General features: G+C 30.6%; 1 protein-coding gene across 1 annotated transcript; it reads right to left on the reverse strand.

Annotated features, from left to right (window-relative positions):
* Positions 1-9,076: 9,076 nt before the first annotated feature.
* On the reverse strand, positions 9,077-12,182 carry LOC113858428 (isoflavone 3'-hydroxylase-like). Its single transcript, XM_027491091.1, has 3 exons — positions 11,662-12,182; positions 10,475-10,841; positions 9,077-9,685 (listed from the first exon to the last, which is right to left on the reverse strand). The coding sequence occupies exons 1-3, from the start codon at positions 12,177-12,179 to the stop codon at positions 9,077-9,079; spliced, it is 1,494 nt and encodes a 497-aa protein (XP_027346892.1). The 5' UTR covers positions 12,180-12,182.
* Between the last annotated feature and the right edge of the window lie 5,486 nt (positions 12,183-17,668).

A 17,668-nucleotide genomic window follows, 5' to 3' on the forward strand; every position in this document is an offset into this window, starting at 1 on the left:
TAAGATCACTCTCTCCAACAATGCTTTGCTGTTTGGTTTTCTACTCTTTGAACAAACGGTAGGCTTTGAAAACCTTCCTTACAAAATTTCAAATTATGTTTTCTCAAGAATGGTATTCACTTTCCATAGCTCTCCTTCCTTTTTAAGTGATTTAGCGGTTACTAGATGGTCACTGATAGGCTTTGCATAGAAAAACATTAATCATTTTCATATTTTCATCTCATACGAGAATCCACATGAAAAATCCTTTAATTTTCCCAGGAAGTAAAAGGATTAATGTTTTCTCTTTTTTGGGTATTACCTTTTGTTGAATTGATCCCTGTGGAGACGAATTCACACGTGCCAACTTCCTCGAATCCACAGTGAATTGGCATATATAAGCATTCTAAGAGTTCATAGTTTTTTCTATCTCAAACACAAAAGAGATAATTAGAGAAGTACTTTCGATTTTTGCAGGTGCATTTTCTCACCAAGGTTGAAAGAATGTGTCTGAAGATGAAAGTACGTGGGTCTACCAATTCTGCAAACAACTCAAACAAAGAACCAAGGTACTACCGTCGTCATGATGCTCAAAAGATAGCTAAACTCGAAGTGTAAGATCATCGATCTCTTCTTTTTGACAATCATATTTTATTTTATATTCTTAATTTCATGGTTTCAATGAAGCCTTGTTATAGAATTGAAGGATGAGAAAGGCGTTACCTTTTATCAATACTTGAGAGAGTGATACTCATGACACTCAATCGATAATTTATATATATATATATATATATATATATATATATATACATATATATATTTTATAATTTATACTTTTTAAAGAATCATGGAAGTTATTTCATATTTTAATTTCAATGTTTTTTTTACATCCATGCATCCTATATCTTTTATTTTTACTTTTTCTGTTATATTATTCATTATATTTATTATTTTTATCCCTCTTTACTTTTATCGAGTGTGTACATGCACTCTTTGAAAATATTAAATAATTTTTAAGATAAAACTTAAATGCATACTTATGACACTATTTTTTAATTAGAGTTAAAATTTTACTTTGATAAGTTTGCATGTATTTAGAGTCAACACATCACCATTAAATGTTAATACATGTTACTCATATGAAACTCCAATTTTAATTGAAAAATAACACAAATAGTATTTATATACACATAAGTTTTATTCTAATTTTTATCCTTTGCAATTATTTTTTTCTTTATTTTCACATGTTTTCAAGATTTTTTTCTCCCTTGCTTGAGATGAGAGTAATTCAATTCTCATGTATTTTTTTATTTTTAATTATTGTGTATATTTTTTTCTAAAATATAAAAAAATTTCTCATTATCTATTAAATAGTTTAATTGCTTTGATTCAAAATAATAATTATTTTAACAAATTTTTTTCTTTCAAAATAGCAGTCACTTTATAATTTTACTAAAGTATTAGTTCTTTTTAATTTTATAAATAATATATTTTTTAATGTGTTCAATGACATAAAAAAAGGGTCTTGTTAACCTGTGTTCTTATAAATAATTAAAAAATGGTAATTTTTTATTATAATTTACATTGAAAATAATAAAAAAAGGTGTATTTATTATGTTTTTGAAAAAAAAAATTAATTTTGGTGCTTTAACTAGTACCTAAGAACATTGATTAGCCTTTGTCATAAAAAATTATAATATTCAATGTTATTAATGCATCGAATTCTATAAAGTTTTATTATTTTAATAAAAATTTACTGTACATAAATTTTTATTTAATGAATTTGAATACATAATAATAATAAAAAGGAGTATAATAAATGTATTTCTTAATTTTTGTGCCTTGACTTTTAAAAGCTAATTTTGAATTAGAGAGAATAAGCCTTAAACTTTGTCTAAGGGCATTGATGCTCCTTAACTGCAACCATTGTATATATTTTTCCCATTATTGTTGAAAATTAGACAAGCATGGCCTCGTTTTTATGATTGGTCGTACGTAACTTAATTCTTCTTCTTTCTAATCCCATGATCCCAAATATCCGATCCAATTTAATACACCACCAAATTCTCATAATCTTACTGGAACTACTAATACATCCTCCTCCACTGTATAAGCAGTTTTTTGTTCTCTCCATTGGCCGTGACTTGGTATGCCATATCAATGATGCAAAATCTTGCCATGATCCCAAAATTAAACAAAATGATGAAGAAATAGTGAATCTGGTTTATGCTTTGATGTCCCTCATGGAAATCTTATTGTATAACGTTGTCCTAAATAAAGTTGAATTTTAACTAAATCAAAATAAGCACTACATACGCACGCTCTAAGTGAAGTAGCTAGCTCTTGCTTGAAGTGTATATTTTAAGATATAAAATCAATATTGAAGCTTTAGCTAGTATCTTGAGTTTATAAGTGACTTGAATAACGTTTCATTATTTGATAGGGAGCATTTTTGTCAATCAACATCTCTTCAGTTTCCCCAAAGGTAGAGATACTGGAGCTGACTAAATGCTGCATTTATCTCAAGTTTAAATATAGCTTTGTTTATTTCTTGGGTTCGTTAACCCTAAGAATTTTCTTTTAAATTATCATATCTTCGAGTAGATTGTATATGCAAGTTAACCCAGATATAGCATGACATACAATTTAGACATCTTTTAATGCTTTTCTTGATGTCTATTCTTGTATTTATTTTACACTGACATCGCTATCTCAATTTCAAATCTAGCCTCGAGTTATATATTGTCCGTATCTTTGTTCAATAAATGTTGACACGTATTTTTCTCTTCTTGTAATTGATATTTAACTCATGTCTCAATACTCTCGACTAATTGAAAATTTTCTTCTTTGAACACAGAGCGTATCAAGAGTGCGCTCATCCTGACGAAATCCAACGACGTCAACTAAGCGAGGAGCTTGAACTTGAGCCCAGACAAATAAAATTCTGGTTTCAAAATAAGAGGACACAAATGAAGGTGGTCTATCTATTTTCTTTAGCAAGATTCTTCATTTTCAATGACAATCATATCTCACATGCTTCACTAAATATATAATGCTGACCATTTTATATATACATTAATTACGTTACGTGTAATTTTCAGAATCTAAGTGATCGATCATACAACAATGCTCTTCGGCTTGAGAATGAAAGGATGGAATCGGAAAACCAAATAATGAGGCAGACTTTGAAGAATTTACTTTGCGTAACATGTGGGGGTCGACGCTTAGGAGAGGACGAGCGTGAACTTTATTTGCATTCCATAAGGCTGGAAAATTATATATTAAATCAAGAGGCTAGTAAACTATTTTAATTTGATTGATTCTCTTTTGTTATGAATCACACACTCTCACACACGTACTTATTAATGATTAATTCATTTATAGTTAATGGACATTCATTTGTGAATTAATTTTCAGTATCAAAGATTAACCAGGCTTCTGGCAAGCAACGGTGAGATAGATCCAATGCTGCTCCCTGCCCTTCCTTCATCTTCACGAGGAAATTTGCCAAACCAAACGGGTGAAATTGCTGCTCCTGCTCAACTTGTTCCTGTTCAGGCCCCACCAATTGCCATTCCTGCTCCTGGGCAGCATTTACCTGCTCCTGATCAACCTATTCCTGTTGTTCCGGGTCAAGGTATTCCTATTCTTGATCAACATATTAATGATCCTGGTAAAGGTATTCTTATTCTTGATGATCAACATGTTCCTGCTCCAGATCAACATATTCCTATGCTAGATCAAGTTGCACCTATTCATCATGATCAACTTGCACCTGCTCAGAATCAACATATTCCTATGCCTGATCAACTTGGTCATGCTCATGGTCAACATTTTTCTGCTCTTGACCAAGGTATTACTATTCCTCATCAACTAGTTCCTGCCCCTGATCAAGGTATTCCTACTGCTGATCAACATGTTGCTCCTCATGATCAACTAATTATTTTTTCTAATCAAGGCATTCCTGCTCTTAATCAACTTATTCCTGCCGTTGATCAAAATGTTTCTGCTCCTATCCCAAATCTTGATCAGAATATGCCTAATTTTACTCCTGGGTATAACCATGCTTCTGATCCTACCTTTGATCAATATATACCTACTCTTACTACTCCTTCCATTGATCAAAATATTCCAGCTCATACTCCTACTGATCTTGATCAAGATAAAAATCTTTTGATCTCTTCTCTTGATCATAACATTCCAGCCTTGGTTACTGCTCTTGATCAAAAAATTCCTACTGTGATTTCTCCTTATGATCGACACATGAATGCTCCTGTTGTTGAGCAAGATATTAAAGCTGATAATCCAGGTAAATGTCCGGCTGTTACTGCTCCTTCCCTTGGTCAAGATACGCATGCCCTTCCTCAGGATAATATGCCAACTCTTGATCTGGACTTGGATGCACTTGTTCAAATTTTGAACAACGATTTGGTACCACTCCAGCCCGTGACGAGCATAAATACAGACAAAGAAAAGTCACTGATGATAGAGATTGCAAATACTGCAATAGAAGAATTAATGAAACTTTTGAGAATGAACGAGCCCTTCTGGTTCAGGTCTCTAGTTGATGGGAAATTCATTCTTCAGCATGAAAGCTACAGCAAAATATTTCGTAGGGGTAATCGCTTGAAGGGAAATCATGCACGTGTCGAGTCATCAAAAGATTCACAAGTAGTGAGCATGGGCGGGGCACTATTGGTTGAAATGTTTTTAAATCCGGTTAGCTATTTCAAACTCTTCTAATTATTTTGTCAAATATTGTATTGATTCTCTACATATTGAAATATATAGATACTCATCAAGTGTACGATATATGAATATACTCTGATGTTTCTAGGACAAATGGATTGATCTTTTCCCAACAATCGTCAGAAGTGCACAAACAATCCAAGTTTATGAAAGCGGTTCGTTAGGAAACCGAAATGGAGCTTTGCAGTTGGTATGTTTTCCTGAAAACCTTGCTTTACGTTACTTTTTATTTTTTTTATTTTGTTATAATCTCTTTGGATTAGGTGATAACTCAAGCATTTAATTTTTGCACAGATGAATGCAGAAATGCACATTCTTTCACCTTTGGTTTCAACGCGGGAATTCCTCTTCCTTCGTTATTGTAAACAAATTGAAGTTGGTGTATGGGTAATTGGAGATGTGTCATTTGATTCCTCTAAGTATAAAACTAATGTTCCTCGCGCTTGGAGGCTTCCCTCTGGATGCCTGATTCAAGAATTGACTGATGGGTTGAGCAGGGTAAATACTTATATATATACATGTTTAATTACTTATGGGCAAAATGGATAAATAAATGTGTCTCGTATATTGATGCATGCATGTTGCACATGACCTATACATACAGTATACATGGAGATATACCTATTAACTTTATTAGGATTTAATACATTTTGCTTCTTGTTTTAGAGACTTAACAATATTTTTTCTAATTTCATGAGAGTTTAAAAAAATATTATTTCTCAAAAAATATACATACGTTATTCTCATTCATTGCACCATTGTTGGTAGTAATTAACAGCATGCCAGCTAAAACAAACTTTTGTTGATGTTACGTTTTATTCTGATAGGTTTCTTGGGTGGAGCACGTGGAAGTGGAGGATAAGATCCAAACTCACCGGCTTTTCAAAGACGTTATTTGTGGCAACAAGGCATATGGAGCAGAAAGATGGGTTCTGACACTTGAAAGAATGGGTGAGAGATTTGTAAGCGCCGCAGCTGAAACTGTACCTACTTTTGACGCTGGAGGAGGTTAGTACTCTTTCTTCATCTCTTTGCTCCAAACCATGCTACTTATTATTAATTCGTGTAATTTGGTATCGATGCATTATTATTTGTTCATATATATGATATATCAAAGTCTATATATGCTATTCGTTGTTCTCAGTGATTAGATCAGCTGAAGGAAAGAGGAGTGTCATGCATCTTGCTCATCGCATGCTTAAGGTTTTTTGTGGAGGTTTGGATATGCGTGGTAGCAATGACTTCCAACACTTAAGGATGAATCATGGTGGGGTTAGGGTTTCTGTTCGCAACTGCACAGAGCCGGGTGTGCCAAATGGTTTGATTATCAGTGCTGCTACCACCTTTTGGCTTCCTCTCTCTCCTCAGCAAGTTGTTCACTTCTTGAAAGATAACAAGAGAAGAGCTGAGGTTCGAAGGGCTAAATTATTAGCATATATTTTAGTTCATATTCTTGCATTACAGAATCATTAATAATTTTTTTTTTCTTTTTGCAGTGGGATGTTCTACTGTATGGAAATCCAGCGCACGAGGTTCAACACCTTTCAAATGGATCTAATCCTAATAATTGCACTTCAATTATCCGGGTACGTAATTGTTAATTTTTATTTCTAGTTTCGAGTTTCAATTATATATATATATATATATATATATATATGGTTAAAGTAACATAGCATGTTTGGATAATTAGATTTTGTAACTTGTTACATCTGAATTTTTATAGCTTAACATATATAGGGTGAAATAATTTGAGTTTAGAAACATTAATTTAGCACATTGTTTTGACGGTTCTAATTAGTAAAAACTACTTTCAAATTAGTAACAATATGAACAAGGTCATTTCTTAATTTCATGCCTAGTCACAACAGAATATATTGTAAAATAATTTATTTCACATTAATTTGTATATTGTAAAATAAAATTACGTTTATTAAAAAAACAATTATCATTTGCACTAATATACGTTAATTATTAGAATTTGAAGATCTTTCTATAATTACATGTATAGTCATTTTTTTTTTCTTTTTCCTTTTTTCATTTAAGACAATATTAGTGTAACTTCTGTAGTTAGAAGTATTCAATGCTTGAAATGATATTTTCAGTACTCTTACAGTACATACTCCTTTGATGATTAGTATTCTCAATGCAGTTTTCTTATTTTTATCTCAAAAATTTAAATAAGAAATTATCAGATATGCTTATTAATTTATGTGAAAGGAATGCATGCTGCATTGGAATATTTTCTAGGTAACACTCTTATTTTTTATACAAAGCCAAACATGTTCGGTTGACACTGTTTGGGCATGTTAATTATTATCACAATAAATGTGAATCTCTTTACAAATGCTATTCACACACATTGAAGGCGTGACGACAAAATGGTGTTTAGTGCTTAAAATAAATATTAGCCAGAATAGTTATTGTCACTTCAAGTAAATATGACTGAATTCATTTCAATTGTTGATGTGGATGCAGCCTTTCATCCCCAAGGAGAACAACATGCTGATTCTCCAAGAAAGTTGGGTAGATGCTTTGGGGTCTATGTTGGTATACGCTCCTTTTGATATGGACACCCTTAATTACGCCATTAGGGGTAATGACTCTTCACCATTGCCAGTTCTTCCTTCAGGATTTACCGTTTCTTGGGATGGCCAATCAAATGCTGTTGAAGAGAAATCTGGGAAATCGTTAAGAGGCTCATTGGTAACTCTGGCACAACAAGTTCTTGCTTGCAGTCCAGCTGCAATGGACCAGATAGACCTTGACTCTGTTGGTTCAATCCATACTCTCGTTGCCTGCACAGCGGAGAAAATTAAAGTTGCTTTGCAAAGTAAAAATTTGGATTAATATATCTTTTATTTTCATGATGTTCCTTTACTTTTGATTAAAGACATGATGTTGTTTTCGGTGTGTTAAACTTGCATTGTTTGCGGTTGTTAGAACATTTGATGAACTCTTGGGTGTGTTTAATATTGTTCAATCGTCTGAACATTTTATGAAGTTATAATTTCTATTGTGTCAAAATTGTTCGCATCTATTAGAACATTTTCTTGCCATTATGCAGGTTCCTTTCAAAGAGCATTATAGAGTGAAATTCCATTTGGAATAGACTAGAATTTTAGCAATTTCATGCTGAACCACATGATAGCTAATTAAGTATAGACCAGAAAAATACTCACGTGCAAGAACATTGCATAACTTTTTTTATTATTTATTCAACTGTATATGACTATTGTTATTTATGAAATTCAATTATTGTTCAGATATCAATTGTGGGAATAGTCCAATGTGGACAAAATTATAGTCTTTTCATAACAATGATTTCAAAAAAATTTCAACATGCTATTTTATTATTTAAAACAAAACTTAGGTGAAATATTTAACTACTATAAATGTTACTTTTTAGTTAGAGTTTAAGTTTTACTTCAGCAATATGCATATAATAAAAGTATTTATTAAATATTAACATACCAACGTTAAAAGTTGATACATATTATTAAAAAATAAAAATCAAACTCTAATTATAAAAATCACACAAATAATATTTATATGAGTGAACCTAAATTTTATCTTTTATTCGGTTGCATTTGACTCTTGATATTTATGAATTTTAATTACTATGCAGATTTCAATCGTTGGAATAGTAATGTAGATAAATTATGATGCCTTTCATGACGGATGATCTTCACAAATTATCAGCACACACTTTATTATTATTATTATTATTATTATTATTATTTCTCAATTACAAATGAATCATGGTAAATGCCAATTTAGTTTATTCGAAAAGGTTCATTTATAGGAAAAAAAAATACATAAATATATTTACTACTTTTTCCCTTTGTTTTTTAATATATATTATCTTTCTGAAAAAGTAGCCTTGTTTATCTTTTTTAAAATAATATTATTATTTTTGTTAATTATACTCTTAACATAAATGAATAATTAATTGATAAGAGAGATAAAAATAAATAAAACAACAATTATTTGATAATTTAATAAAAATATTAAATCTATTCAATAGTTAGGCGTCAAAACTTTAAAATGAAAAATAAAAATAAAGAGAGTAACAATAAGTGTGTAGTTCATATATATAATATATATTGTGTGGGTGGGTCACATGTGTATGCAAATATCATGGTATTATATATTATCGTATAAAATTCCCATTACAGGATAAATAATGGTTGGTGATCTTGCACAATAACTCGATGATGATGACGGTGAAGATGCCGCATTCAACTATTCTGCATAATTGATTATTAATTTGACCAACATATTATTTAATTAGGCACGCATACCTAATCGTAGAGAAAATGCAAACTTGTTAATTGTACATTAAGAACAACTAGTTACTGCATAATTTATTGCTGGGTGGCAGCGCTCTACACAAAGCCTCTAATGGAATTAACTTTGGCATTGCGACACCTTTGTTCTCCCTCATGTCAATTTCATCATCATTTAGACGTTTCCAATCAAAGCACTGAATCAATAAACCCAAAGTCAAGCCCATAACACGATATGCCAAACCTAATCCCGGACAAGCTCTTCTTCCCAATCCGAATGGAATTAACTTGTTTGCTTCACCTTCTTTTTCAAATCTCTCGGGCTTAAAACATTCAGCATCACTCCAAGTTTTTGGATCTCTTTGAATGGCCCATGCATTAATCAACACTATGGTGTCACGTGGAATAGTGAATCCCCCAATATCCAAATCATCTGAAGTATAATGAGGCAATAGTAATGGAGCTGGAGAATACAGTCGAAGTGTCTCGTACACAATATTTTGAAGGTAAGGAAGATTTGGAATGTCTGATTCATCTACCAAGCGATCTTGTCCTACCTTAGTGTCTATTTCATCCTTTGCTTTCTTCAATATTTCTGGATGATTTAATAAAGCGGATATTGCCCACTCTACTGTCACAGCTGTTGTATCAGTTCCAGCGAGGAGCATTCCCTGCAATTCCAATTTAAATTAAACAACTTCCATTTGACCAATGTGTATGCCATGAAAATTGAATGCATAAACTTCTTTGTACATCGTAAAATAAAAAAGACTCAAGCTCAATCTCTTTTTCTAAACCTTTTTCGTCATCACCCTCTACCTATTTATATTTCGTAATCTACAAAATTAATGAGTAAAAACGATTTAAAGATATTTATTTTGTACATGATTTAATTACTATAGAAAAAAGAAGTAGTTTTAGTCCACACGGCGCTATTTAAAAAAAAAGAAGTCGTTTCCGTATTATCTTTGATTTCCTATTTGTATTTTTTAATAATGTCTTATCATTATTAACTTCTAATTTGATCATGTTAATTTCATGACCGCAGTCATGCATAGAGTGATTATTACTTAATAGGGAGACAGTGACGTATCACCTAACACTCGATCGATGTTTAGAAAACTACGTTGATTAGTGCTGATAAAAAATGTTAATACTATGAATATCTACATGTTACCTTTTTTCACGAATTGTACAGATAATATAATAAATTAAAAAAAAAGGTACTATATTATTTATGTTAACAAGTGCGCCATGTTCTGCACCGGATAGGGCTATAATTTGAATAAGGGCATGTTATGGAGTGATTTATGGTAAATAGGGGACATGATGTAACATGTTTTTGGCATCTTATACTCAAGTTTTGGTTTTCTCTTATTAATGATTTTTTTTTCTTTTATTAAAATAAACAACGCATATATTATTTATTACCTAAATACAGTGAAGTAGAAATTTGTTACCTGAATAAGGCCTTTGATAATATGATCGGAGTAGTACTCAGGCTGAGACTTCTGCATAGTCAAGAGATGTTCGATCATGGTATTGGTTTTGTGCTTTCCACTGCGATGCTCTTCAACAAGTCCTTGCAAAAACGCATCAGCCCTCGTACTAATCGCCTTCAATCTCTTCTCCAAACCATCGAAATCGAACCACCGAAGCAGAGGCAAGAAATCCCCTTTGTTGTTTGCACCCAACAACGACATAACCTCCGATATTATATCTCTGAACTGCTTCGCTTCCTCTGCATCTGTCACGTCAATGTCGTCGCCATAGTACCTCTTCCCAGAGATCATTCTCATCATATTGTTGAAAGTCATCTCAGTCAACCTGCGTGGTCGAGTGTGGACCCACAGAATTAATATATTTGTACTACCCAAACTATAATGTTAATAGCAATTTAAAAGAATCATTACGCGATAACGTTAAATAAAAACTCTGAATTATTCAACTTTTACATTTATAAGAAAATTGATCGTTACACACCTCATTTTAAGATAATTATATCGGTAGGCGAAGCGAGAGAGAGAGAGAGAGATGATCGATAAAATGAAAAAATGTAAAAAAAGAAGAAGCAAGTAATTATAAAAGTATAAGAATTGTATTTATAATAAGATAGTCAACTGCGTATATGCCAATAATGAAAATTTTTATACCGTTAGAAAAGTGTGAAATGGACAAGACAAGACACATAGATGGGGAAAAAGGATAACCATCGTTGTAGATTTTAATTTCTTGTGTAAAAGGCAAAAGTAAGGAAGAGATAAAGAAAAATTAAGAGTGAGAAAAAATGAGAGATGTGATAAAAAAAAGTATTGTATAAATGTATAAAAAAAAATATTGTTTATACCATTAAAATGGGATTTTTTTAAAAGTTTTATATTTAGAATGTATTTTTAGATTTATAAACACAAAAAAGAAGAAGTAAATAATTGATAAAAATAAGAATATATAATATTACATACGATTATTTTGAATAGTTAAAATAATGAAATTTAATATATAAATCTTATTCTTGTAAAAAAAATGCATATATAAATATTGTTTTCACGGGTTAAGTACGACAGAGAAGCGAAGAAAAAGATAATAATGTAAATAAATATTAAAAAAAAAAAAAAAAGGTTTGTGATCTGGTGTCCTTGGTCCTTACCTGGGTCTGAGCTGCACTTGGGTGAAGCCCTTACTTGAGTCTCGAGATAGCTTTTGTAAGACCCTTATGGTTTCTTCCCTTCGGATTTCGAAGAAGGTGTTGAGACGTTGTGTGGAGAGGACATCTATGGTGATGATGCGGCGGAGGTTACGCCAGTGGTCACCGTAGGAGGAGGAACCCATGCTGGTGTAGTTGTAGAAAAGGTACTTTCCCGTGAGGAATCGTGGCCTGTTTGCAAGCACGATGTCGTGTTTGGTGAAGCATTCTTGGGCCAAGGTTGGGGAAGAGATAACCACAACAAAACGTGAACCGAACCAAAGGGAGAAGATGGACCCATACTTTTGTGATAAGCTGTGAAGAGAACGGTGGAGTGGGGCCTTTAGATGGTGAAGGTTTCCAATTATGGGAAGAGTTGGTGGACATGGTGGAAGGTTTTTTAATCTTTTTCTTTGTACCAAATGCTTCAAGGTGAGAATGAAAACCAGAGAAATGAGCGAGTAATATATCAAAGGGGCCATTATTACTAACTTTGCTGTTTTTATGCATATTCATATCAAGGTGGAAACATGCTTTTATAGTTGGATCTTCCTTGCAGCTACTACACATAACTATATGTGAGGGTAGCTACCTGCACCTTTCACTTTGGCCATTCAGATTTCGTTCAACGAGAGATAATAATTTATTAAAATCCTCAAAATTTCTTAAAAGAATACATTCAAAGTTGAGAAACATTGTTAATTTTTATATTAGTATAAGTTTCAAAATTTTTATATTTAATTTTAATTTTTTATTTAACTTATATTTAACGATTATAATATTATTTTATTTACAATAAATTAAATTATAAATTTTTTTAAATTTATACTCATGTAGAGAAGATACTTTAATATCACTAACAAAGGAGAGAGATAGACGAATAACATCCATTCATACTTGCCCAGGGATGAGGTACGATGTTCATATTTTGTCACATATTTTTAAGTTGACTTTCTTTTACATATGTTATTCATTAATCACCTATTACATTTTTTATTTTATCTCTATTTCGACCTATTTAACACACACACACACACAAAATTGAAGTGTCAAACAATCAATATTTATCTACCCAAACTCGCAGTCAAAATATAAAAGTAGTATTGTAAAATATAAATGAGAAAAAAAGAAAACAAAATGAGACTAAAAAGAACAAAACGTAAAAAAGTGTGGAGCATAGAAAAGAAAGTAATGGAAGACCGATGAACAGCTGAGATTCCTGAGAAAGGGCAAAAAAATATTAAAGAATGGACAGTTGTAAAACTGTCACTTTTAAATTATAATTTGACACTTTGTGTCATTTTATTGTCTCTATGCAAAGAGAGAGATGAAATTGAATTATGTATTATTTAGGTATAGTAAAAAAATAATTTCTAATACTTTTTTATTTTATTAATTTCTATTTTTTTATTTTCTATTTTCTATTTTCTATTGTTTATTTCTTAATTTATTTTTTATATCATTATTAATATTTATTTTTATTTCTCACTTCATCCACCTATCTGAAAGGCTGCACGTGCGATGGTCCAGGCATAATTTGGTCCACCGGTGCACCCGAAACATCACAGAGACGTATAACGGTGGCTAATTTATAAAAAAGAAGGCCTTTATAGTAATTATATTTGTTGTTAAGGACTTCTTCACAAATTTTGAAATGTATCTAAAACCTGTCCTTTGTCCTTCTTCTACCGTTTCATCAATCAATCGAAACCCTTCATTATTTTTTATAATATATCAACGGTTTTAAATCAGTCTTGAAACTTTTGGTGCACCGGTGGACCAAAATATTCTGTACATGGCAATAAAAAAAGGGTTTAGCAGTCGTTTTCTTAGTGGCGGCTCATGTTAAGTTAATTTCAGAAGAGAAGAAAACAGAGCAATCACAATTTATTATTAAATTGTCAAATCTCAGTCTCATCCGAGTTCTCTTCAATTTTGGTAAAATTAAAGATAATAATTATTAGATAAGAAATGGTAATAATTTGTTCACATTCATATATTTAGTTCAAGTATAAATAAATTAAATGTTATCATCGTAAGAATTGATGTTTGGATCACAAATTTAAAGTAAAAGAATGGTTTTATACAACAGAATTTAGAATTTTAGAGTAAATACTCTGTATCAACAATATACCAAAAATGAAAGAAATTAAATCAAACTGAAAATATTAAAGCACAACAACTATGATGAAAATTTATTAAGTCAAAGGTGTTAGGTTGAGTTCACCCAAACTCCCACTCCAATTATACACGAGGTTCAAATTCAATGTTTAAGTCAAACGTCGATTCTTTAACTCAACAATTGAAAGTTCCAATTCTTTAGAAATTATCAATCAAGACAAACAATGAGTTCAAGAATGCCTCTGATCTTATTTTCAAGCATAAAAATGTTAATAGTCCAACAGTTATCTTCTTTCACTCATGTGTTCAACGTGAAAGCAGCCAAATTTCTTATATAAGCATCGAATTCTAGACCTCTTTTTCTTCACTTTCTGCCTTTGATCTCGATCTCTTACTAAAATCCTTCGTTCACAAAAACTTTTCTATCAGAGATGACAGCATGCTTGAAATGACATGCTTCTGCCCTAACTTTCACCCAATCCTAAGTTCCACGCCAAATCAATAATTAGGTACATTTCCTATCTCTTTTCTCAATGATTATGATTCAATTTGAATAAATTTAATTAAAAAATTCTTATAAGAAAAAATTAGTATAAAAAATAAATAAAATTTTATTCATACTTTAGATAAGTTTTTTAACTTGTCTTTTCAAATTTTAAAAGAATTAAATAAGATTTCTCAAAAAATAAAAACATAAATTAATTTATGTTTATTTTAAAAATCTACCAACATATAGTATTCTAAAAAAATTTCATTTTTTTTAAGGTTAATTAAAGTAATTAACAATAATAATTTATTAAAAAGATCATTTACTACAGTATTTTAATGGAATAAATAAACAATTATTGCTAAATACTTAAATTCAGTTTAAAGACTAAGATTAATAAAATTGCAATATTATGTATGTATAATTATCATAATTATAAATATAAACTTATATAAATGATAAATGGATTGGTTGGTCGGGCCTAAGAAGCTTTTACATATAGAGCTAGGTTTGAACTTTTTAAAAATTAAAGCTTAAATTTACTCTTTTTATTAAACGGCTCAGACTAAACTAAACCTAAGTCCTGATGGGTGACCTGAATCATTTTCATCCCTAATTTTAGTTTGTCATTCTTCAATTACTATGCCAAGGTTTCCAGAGACAATTGTCTTTGTTGCTATCATTAATCTGCCCAAAACTATCAACACAAGCTTGGACAATATGAAGTTTGCATTATATACGCGCTCATCATTTTGGGTTAAATGTAAACTAAAATTGCTCCATTAACTGGGTAGATGAAGTGCATTGTATGATGATTAAAGCCATGCAATGCATAAATTTTGGACGGTTGAGAAATTTATTATATATAGATAACCTTAACATTGGATGTCTTTGACAAAGTATTGTGCTTGTTTAATGAAACACGTATGGAAAATAGTCTATGGTTTTTATTATCCAAAGGAAAAGTTGACCAAGATGTACTTACGTCATGAATAAGTCATGCATGCACCCTTTAACAACAACGTCTAAAAGATGAATGCAGGTACCAATTGGTCACAACTGTTAATTATTGCTATGGGTTGGTAAAAATGTTTGAAAATGAAATTTCCAATAAGATTTATTTGCTTTGAAAAAATAATCTATAATCTGTTGATATGTTCATGAAAACTATCTTTTCAAAACATTTGAATTCTGAAATTCAATTACACAACGAAGAAAAGTATTAACACACCGCTCTGACTCAATTAGAAACAAACATAAAAATTATAATATTAGTAAATGATTGCAGCGCAATTAGTTTTTCTTATTAAATAACCTAATTTTGATCTTTTGATTTTTGCTTCTTTTTTTTTTTTTTAAATTATCACCAAGCCATTCTTGTTGCTCATGTGAGATGTGAAAAATATTAGATGATTAAAACTCAATTTTGGTTTATTTTTTCACACCATTATAGCAATGAAGAAAAGAAAATGTTGATATAAAATTAAAATAATTACAACAAATAAAGACAAACTTTTAAATATTCCCAATGAAAAAGAAATTGAATTCTAAAACTAGTAGAATGATTCTAGAAATAGCCCTTTTATTTTCAAAGAATGATAATGCTTTCAAAATCAAATAAAATTCAACGGCCCTTACGCCAACCCTTACATCAATATCAAAGAATAATAACAAGCGAAGAATATTAAAGATATATACAGTATGCTTACTCAAAATGCATATACTTTACTTATGGTTATTTTTATTGTTGGGTACAAAGAGTAAGGGGTAATCTATATTTTTTACCTTGGAAGTGCTCACATAAAAAGAAAAAATAAAAGAAGAAGAAGAAAAATATAACTTGAACATGGTTTGCTAATTCTTGTATATATATTTTTTTAAACTATTAACATAATTTTATTATTTTTAACTGAATAAAATTATAAAGTCTTTCACTAAAATTTCTAGACAAACAAGATTACAAACTCTTATCTTTACAATTCTTGAACGGATAAAATGTACATATTTGCCTAATACACAACTACCCAAACCTTAAATACACCTAAAAAATTACATGCAGTGGTGATTAAAAATAATAAAACTTTCTATTTATAACATTTTTCTACTTCTTCCTTTTTCAAGTTTTTTGATAGATTTAGATAAATAACTCACTTTAACCTAATAAATTATCTTTTCATCTAAAATTTTACTCTCTTTTTTTCACTTTGTTGGCATTTTTTAAGTCTTTTTAATTTTGTTGCAATGATTTCTTACTGTAAAATCTATTAACTAATAAATTTTTTCTTTAACTTATAAAAAGAATAACACTTTTTCAATTAATTTTCTTTTGGTTTTTCTTCATCCTTAATTAGAACTTCAATATAATTACTTGTATGAACCATCAACTAGGCATCTGTGTGGTCGCAGGTGCATAAGATTGAGGTCAGCCTAAGGATAATGGTGACATCAAAACCTCAATGCGAAAGAGGAAAAAAGATAATGGAGTTAAAGGAGATACTAGTGGATGGATAAATAACGAGAGAAAGAAGAACTAAGGGGAATAAGAAGAGACAAAAGTGATGACAAATAGAGGAAAAGAGGAAATAAGGAGAGGAAAGAAAAGATTACATTCTTACTGAGAAAAAAGAAAAAACCACTTAAGCTCTCATGGGAAAAGGAAGGACCTCAAGGAAAAGATGCAATGATTTTGAATCTAAGTTTTGCTTCTAGGAATTGCGAATTTAGGGTTTCAATTCACATGTAACTTTAGAAGGGGTTAGAGACAAAAAAAAGATTGCCAGCAAGATCATACTTCACTTGCCCAAGCCTAAAACCAAATCAGCAACCTAAAAAAACTCAATAGAAATCCAAGCATTAACAAGAAAAAGGGGGAAAAAAAAAACTCAAACAAATAGTAAGATAAAAGAAGGCAAATGTTAAGTATTTTAAATGTTAAAGTACAGGTTAAAAATAAATAAATATATATATATACACTAAAAATACTATTAATGCTTTTTTTATCATAATTTTTAATGTATTTTTAGCATCATATAAAAAATATTATTATTATTTTTTTCACATAACTAGTGTCGTTAGTTGCAGATGATTCCAAGGCTAAAGTTGTTGATACAAAGGAGAGGGAGTTACATTCAAAAGGGAAAGTTTCTTAGGGCAAACAGCTGTTGTGTATTGAATTATACAAATTTAAAAGGGGGAAAAAAAAAAACTAAGCAACTTTTAGAGGTAACACATCACCTTGTAAGGTTGGAGAAGGTGACATGAAAATCAAATTTGAGTACTCTTTTGTCTGCACCGCCACAAGTAAGAGAGCAGGTTTTTGTTCATCGATGATTTTGTTCTGATTATTATAGGCTCAACCATTTA

This window comes from Abrus precatorius, unplaced genomic scaffold, assembly GCF_003935025.1.
Source record: "Abrus precatorius isolate BTA unplaced genomic scaffold, Abrus_2018 Scaffold2, whole genome shotgun sequence".
Lineage (NCBI taxonomy): Eukaryota > Viridiplantae > Streptophyta > Magnoliopsida > Fabales > Fabaceae > Abrus > Abrus precatorius.

Bases quoted from the DNA above. Each gene is read 5' to 3' on its own strand.
- LOC113858428 (XM_027491091.1), bottom strand. From the start codon at position 12,179: ATGGCCCCTTTGATATATTACTCGCTCATTTCTCTGGTTTTCATTCTC. The intron at 10,842-11,661 runs GTAAGGACCAAG...TCGACCACGCAG, and splicing joins CAAGTGCAGCTCAGACCCAG to GTTGACTGAGATGACTTTCA. The intron at 9,686-10,474 runs GTAACAAATTTC...TTGGAATTGCAG, and splicing joins TTATCAAAGGCCTTATTCAG to GGAATGCTCCTCGCTGGAAC.